Here is a 7,410-nt window from a genome sequence, read left to right as displayed (position 1 = left end):
AAGTTTATTTTTGTAAATATTTTTGTAAAAGTACAAGTTTGTAATATATAGACATAATAGGTATACAGTGCGGACAAATTAATTTTTCAATATTCGAAAAATTTTTAATTATAAAATATGAATTTGAATTATATATATAATCAAATAATGTATAATTATATATAACATAATTATACACAAATATATACATATATATTAGGTTCTATATAAAAAAATTATTTAGGATTAGCCATTGTTTTTAAATGAACTACTTGCGAATTAAGCAGATCTATGCTCGTGATTTACGATACCTGGGCCCGGCGGCTAGTCCGACGGGCAACACGGAGGCTCCTAACACTGCAGCAATCCTGATTAATCCATTGTTCGAGTTCGATTGTGCAAGTTGATGAGGAAAGTTGACCAGAAAGGTGACAAATAGCAGTGGTATCATCATCGTGGCTTGACTTCCGAGTCAAGACTGGAAGGACGAAGACGTTCAAGGCGAAGCTTAGGATAACGGAACCTTGTTCGAGGTCACGGCATACTTTTCACGTGCGTGTGTGCATGTATCGTAAGTAACGTACGTTCGCCTGGTACAGCTCTGACTTTTTTACAAACTCATCGCGTCATTCGAGTTCAATACCCCCTGTGGATGAGAAGCGAGGCTGAAGAAAGTAGAGAGAAAGGCAAAAAATTATTTCGAAAATCTAAGGAGAGTCTTCTAAAATACTTCTCCGAGCCAGCTATATACAATATAATTATTTATAAATAGTTTTTTATTTGAGTCTTGTTTTTTCGATAAATTAATTTTTTCAAATTTATGAAATATTACAGAAAGTTAGCAGCTCAAATTTTCAAATGTTATTTTTTTAGTTAAATTAGTTAAATTAATAATTTTAGTTAAAACACAGAACTATTTCTAAACTCTATGGAACTATTGAAGGTAAATATAAATGAAACTTGCGTTAAAATTTGCGATGCAAAAAGATGAAATACTAACTTCACACATATCTTGGTTTATGGATCTGTAAAATTAGAACGACATTCTATTAATATAAAAAGAATAATGACAGTTTCAGTATCTCTCTCTCTCTCTCTCTCTCTCTCTCTCTCTCTCCCCTCTCTCCCTCTCTCCATGGTTCTACATGGTTTCCTTATAAAAATAAAAAAGCATTATACTAAAAAAACTAAAAATGAAAATATGCTGTACTAACTTTGCAAATCTAGCATACTTTTTTTTCTAAAGAAAACGATAAATATTATTTTTAATACAGTAAGGGAGACTGGGACTGGTTAATCATACCAGGTTGATTGTCAAAATACTTATAACTCAAACAGAACAGAAAATGACTTTTTTTACTGTAGATTGCTGATATAATTTTAATTTGTCATGTAAAATGATTTGCACCATAAGCATTGTATGTATTATTTTATTTACGGTTTTTAAGAACATGAAGTTGGTGAGTATTTTTCTTATCATCTACAAGTATAATATTGTTGCCCGACAAGTCTTTGGCATTATTAATCGCAATATCTCTGTATTCATAGATAATATGTTTTAGAAGATCTGTGCTACAATTAATTAATCATTATCCTGACAAAGTTAATAAATACAATCTTTTTTATTAAAAATTGCTATATGGGGCAAATTGATCAAAATGAGACAAGGTTAGGTGACAATTAATTTTAATATCTTTAGAGAGAATACAATTTCGAAGAATATACTTACAAATATATTATATTTCATATAGATTTATATGTTTTTTTATTTTTCATATAGAAACTACGGTACAAAAGTAAATTACATATTTTATAATTAAAATACTTATTTTATTTGTATTAATACTATAATTACTATTATTTTTTAAAATATAGAACTGACATTAAAATAAAAATTATATTTTTTTATATGTATTGTCCATAATAAATATGCTATTGCCAATCTTAACGTATCAGAACACGAAGTTAATTGTCACATTTTCACAGCTTTATTTTTACAATAACTAAATAACTTATTTTTACGATATGATGAATTCACAAGTAATATGTTTTTAATACCTAAAGAATGTAGGTATATTATAACGTATATAATATTTCAAAATCAGGCATCCACTTTTTTTTAAAATCTACTAATCAAAAACTGTGACAACCGGCCCTGGTCCTTCCTACTATTCGAATGTTTTATTAGTATTACTCGAATTCTACCAATAGAGTAAGATTAGGTAAGATTAGGTGATCTTTAAAATGCAAAAAGCATACTTTAATTTTTGTTATCTTTAATAGTGTTATATTGATATATGTTTTTTGAATGTCGGAAATAATATTACCCTATATATAATTTGAAAATCAATGTATCGATGCCTGAGCTGTAGAAGCTATATCGAGAAAAATATGAAGAAAGATCTATGTCAAGAAATGAATAAAAAGCGGTCTATTTTGCACAAGGCGTGAAGATCGGTCTATGTCGGTACACATACAAAATACGGTACGAGAAAGCAAGAAGAACGGTTCAAGTCGCATGAAATTAAAGAAGAAGTTATATAGCACAATATATTTTCTTCTCATAAATTTTATAGTGGTATGACTGAAAACGGGAATTATCTTGATTCGCAATCCTGTTTCTTGTATTCATTTATTCATATATTATTTAATTTTGCGTAACTAAATTTGTGTAATTTATGAGTAGTGAATATTGCGCTATATGGACCCTTCTAATTTCATGCGGCTTGAATCGTTCTTCTCACTTTCATGATATAAACCATACTTCGTATGCGTTCCGACATAGACCGGTCTTCACGACTTACGCGAAATAGACCACTTTTCATTCATTTCTTGACATAAACCTTTCTTCATGTTTTTTTCGATATAGCACCTTCTACGGCTCAGGCGTCGGTATATAATTTCAAAACAGTTATTATTTTTTATATATTTTAAATAAATATATATTTTATATATTTTATAGAAAACAGCATGAGATACTTTTTCTTCAAGCTTCTATATTTAAAGTGTATAAAAAGTAATTGTTGGAATGATAATTATTGGAATTTTTGTTAAATTATATATATTGGTAGAATTCGAATAGTACTAATAAGAATTGTTATCAAAAGTAGTAATTCATTGTTTTCTTGTATTTTAGAAGGGAAAATATCGTGCTAAATTCACGAAATAACACATCATATTTTCATTGTTTGTTTTTTAATATAAAAAAATGCAAAACTTTTTTTATTTTTATAAGGAACTGTAGAAATAGAGAGAGAGAGAGAGAGAGAGAGAGAGAGAGAGAGAGCGCTATTAGATCATTATTTTTTTATATTAATAAAATGTACTGCTAACAGATCCTATGTAAAAGAATATGTAACATAAAATGAAGAAGAATTTTTGATCTTGAACGTATATTTATTTAGTTACGAATTATAATATAATACAAATATTATACAAGACTGCAGCTATGTATTTACAAATAAATATTTGGAGTTCAACGCTGCTTGTCAATTTTCGGCTATAGGAACTCTTAGAATTCAGTCTATTTGTTGCATTGCATTGAGCTAGAACAGCGTTCATATGTTTATGTACCCCATTATGTAAAAAAGATGTCCAAGAGTTCGTAAAATTTTAACTAACATCGCTATTTTCTTATTCATTATTCGTATATCTTATAATACTAAGTTCACTTTGTACATTTGATCTTCCAACATCCTTTGTCTTCGCACACACAATTATTTATAACAAAATATTTACAAAAATACTATTAAACAATTTAATAGCATATGAATCAATAATGTTCTCAACGTATGCACTTGCATTTATATATTTTATCTCTTTTATTGACAATTTCGCTTAAAGAGAAAACTGCTACTCTTAAGATTTAGTTTAATATTAATAAATAAATGTAATATCAATAATAATGTGATCTAACAAATTTTATAGTAATATTTTTCTCTTTTATATAAAATTGTTCCGAAAACATATATAGTGTGTGCCAATTAGTTTTAAAAATATATTTACTGAATCTCAAACTATTTATCATGAAATTTACAATTTACTTTATTCTATAAATAAAAATAAATGGTCTTAATTTGTGATTTTTTAAAGAATTATAAATTCTATTATATTTATCTGTTGGTCATTTTTATAAAATGTAAAAGATTTTCTTAAAAATTTTTGTTGTCAAATTTTTGATAAATATGATATAATATACAATAGATAGTGTGTGTCAAGGAATGTCAAGGTGATTTGTTTGCCTTCCTAGCAACAAAACAGATGATATCCGATTCACCCTTCATCGTGTATGCTGTTGAAAACGGAAGACCACGCTCTCTCATGAGAGCAAGTAAAGTCCCTGAGTTATTCTTGCTAAGTTAAGCAAGAAAAAAAGTTCTATCAAATTTGTTAGAAGATTATCTAGCTTTTCTAAATCACGTTTGCTTTCTCTCTTCTATTTTGCGTGCTCGCATTCGCATTTTGTGCTTTTATACTAGTGTTAACACTTGGTTGACCCACAGTAGATTGTCTGTAGAGTGATTATGGTATCTGTGTTCCAAGCTAGTCTGCACTCGATCCATTAGTTTATTTTGCAATTGCTGCTTCAGGATTTTCTCCTTTATCTTCTCCGACTTCGTCAAGCCCTCCTCCATCTTATTCTTTTTTCCATTCTTTATTCGATTTCGTCTAAATAAATATATAATAGGAATAGAACAGAAGAGTACCACCATTAAGAATATAAATATCAAATTTTTCGGATCATTGATGTACTTATATAGGTCCCAGATTGATATTTTGGGACTTTTGCAGTCGCCAGTGTCGACAACGATCGGGTAACTACCGGGACCGTCGTTGGTGGCTATTCTGACCAAATATTTACCGCACGGCAAGGAAATCTGTGCCGATTCGCTGTCTGTTACCTGTAAGGATAGAAACAAGTTTCAATATTATACATGCACGAATTCGAATTATTTTAAATATCTGATTTTTATTTAGGTTTTGACATTACTTATATCGAAAGTATAGTTTTATTTGTTCGCAAAATTCAATCTTCAATTCAATATTCAATCTAAACAAGATTTATAAATATATATTTAAAAATGCACGAGATATTTATTGGGAAGAAACAATATATATTTAAAATAAATTTTAATGTCTAAAATAAATTTTAATGTTATTACTGAAATATTGCTGTCTCAACTTTTATTATTTTATTATTTCACTACTAATACTTCTTTTTTATTAAGAACTTTGTTTAGTTAAATTTCTACTTTTTGAAATTTAAGTATAATATTATATATTGTCAGAAAAATATCATTTTACTGAAAATTTTAAATATATGAAAGCGAAATACAGATGGAGAAGACTATTGTAGTAAGACTATTGTAGTAAGACTAAATGATATTTGTAAGAAACTTAATTCTAATTTGATAAAACTTTTTTATTTCTTTAACTAATTGTAAAGGATTTGAGTTTATTTAAAAGTACTTTGTGTTTCTCAAAACAATCGCAAAGAGGTTGAAATTACATCAAGTTCGAATTCTTGTGAAACATTTAATTACCTGGTTGCCCATAATACCGTCTCCCGTCTCCTGCTGCCAGGTAACGACGAAAGACGATTTATTCTGTTTCTCTTTCACGGACTGACGCTTAAAGTAATTTGAGGTAATCCTTTCGCGTTGATCCTTCAGTTGAATTTGCCAATCCTCCCATGTGATATAGGCCTGATAGAGAGGACCACCGGCTTTGAGTAATTGTAGTTTTGGCCACCACTTATCCCAACTATAATAATGATAATGATTTTATCAATAATAAATAGAAATAAGAGAAAGGAAGTTTAAAGGTATCTTATATTATATAAAAATAACGAAAGTAATTTTTGAAAGAAATGCTGTTTTGATTATAATATTCGTATTTCTTTGAAACGAACTCATCACAAACAACGATTAATAATAATCGCAATAAATGAGACAATATATTGTTTTTTATTTTATGTTGTGAATATTAAACCTTTAGGCTCTAACTGCTTTGAAACGTTTCTGTCAAGTATAAAATTTATCTTTGTTTAGACTTTTTGTATTTTCATTTGGAATTATCTTCTTATTATATTATTTATATTCTTCTTTTTCCTCTTTGTAAAAATATCGTAATGATCGCATTAAAGAAGACAAAATACCTGTAGTGTTTGACCACGCCATCATCCGTGACGACGATGATCCAGCCGCCAGGTATCATTGCAGGCTGCTGCTTTGCGTAGAAATAATTTTCTTCTTCCCATACTCCTTTCTCATTTTTTTGCATTATTACGGCAATGTCATAGTTATTTATATGGAAAGTTTTATTTTCTTCAGGAGCTGGTAATTTGGTCGGCTCATATTTGTCTTCCTCCATACCGCGTGTTTGATAAAACGTATACGCAGTTTTGCAACCTTGAATCTGAAACAGAAAGATATATTATATTATAAGATTACAAAAGAAGTGCATAAGGATTGTATTTATATTATACATTATGACATCAGTTTATATGTGAGATAATAATAAAGTTTTATAAATATATATTAATTGAATTTGTTTCTATCGATTACCGAATCAATTACTTTGTGTGATTATATAACATTTAATAAATCTTAATTTTTTGTAGGATAATTAAAATTAAAAAAGATAAATAACAAGAAATAGATAATTTTTTCCCTAAATATTGGAAAAAACCAGTTGTTTTTACTAGAGCTGACATTATCCATACATTGGATCTCCTTGAAAAACTGACAGGTAGCCGTTTTCAAGGATTTTGTCCTCTACTATACTTTATCTTTATTGTGTGAGATCGTCCTTTTTTTCCCCATAGAATTGAAAGTTATCCTCAACGACAATCGAGATTTTCCTCGCGCTTGGATGCTAGCCCTTTTGCCCCGAGGCGTAATGAAGGACGAGAAAGATCGACCTAAGTTACCTGCGCACATGTAAAAGGTTCGGAAACTCGAAGCCGCGATCAAAGATGACGATCTGAAACTGCGCGTAAATCCGTTTCGAAAAGATTTTAAAAAAAGATATAGCTGTGATACGAATAGTGTCTTTCAAATTCCACTCGATTATATATTATATTATTTATATTTTTATTACAACAAATATTATATAAAAATATTAAGAATAATGTAAAAATATTTAACTATATATTAGTTTCATATTTTTATTGTATTCTAAATATTTTTATACATTTAGTATTTGTTACAATAATATTTTACAATTAATTAATTAAAAAAGGAGGAGTAAAATATGAACAAAATATAATAGATATGTTTGTAAAAATAGACAGATTAAATAAAATATATGAAAGAATTAAGTGTATCTACTACATAATATATATATTATGCAATAGATACAGTTAGTTTTTTCATATATTTTATAAAATTTTTACATTTCGTTAAACTCGTCAACATATATATATATATA

The 7,410-nt window shown here is 28.3% G+C and overlaps 2 protein-coding genes across 2 annotated transcripts in view; both read right to left on the bottom strand.

Moving 5' to 3' along the window:
* Window positions 1-447, bottom strand: part of LOC108752439 (protein jagged-1-like) — a 5,163-nt gene extending 4,716 nt beyond the window's left edge. The window contains exon 1 of the mRNA XM_018493251.1: window positions 291-447. Within this exon, the coding sequence (XP_018348753.1) occupies window positions 291-433 (143 nt within the window). The 5' untranslated portion in view covers window positions 434-447. The remainder of the gene's footprint in view (window positions 1-290) is intronic.
* Window positions 448-4,389: 3,942 nt separating this feature from the next.
* LOC108752386 overlaps window positions 4,390-7,410 on the bottom strand; it is a 7,068-nt gene continuing 4,047 nt past the window's right edge. The window contains 4 exon segments of the mRNA XM_018493188.1: window positions 4,390-4,466; window positions 4,469-4,880; window positions 5,523-5,742; window positions 6,137-6,396. Of these exon segments, the coding sequence (XP_018348690.1) occupies window positions 4,390-4,466; window positions 4,469-4,880; window positions 5,523-5,742; window positions 6,137-6,396 (969 nt within the window).

Source organism: Trachymyrmex septentrionalis, unplaced genomic scaffold (genome assembly GCF_001594115.1).
Source record: "Trachymyrmex septentrionalis isolate Tsep2-gDNA-1 unplaced genomic scaffold, Tsep1.0 scaffold60, whole genome shotgun sequence".
Lineage (NCBI taxonomy): Eukaryota > Metazoa > Arthropoda > Insecta > Hymenoptera > Formicidae > Trachymyrmex > Trachymyrmex septentrionalis.
The sequence above is the reverse complement of the archived record's forward strand: the minus strand, read 5'-3'. Positions and strand labels throughout refer to the sequence as shown.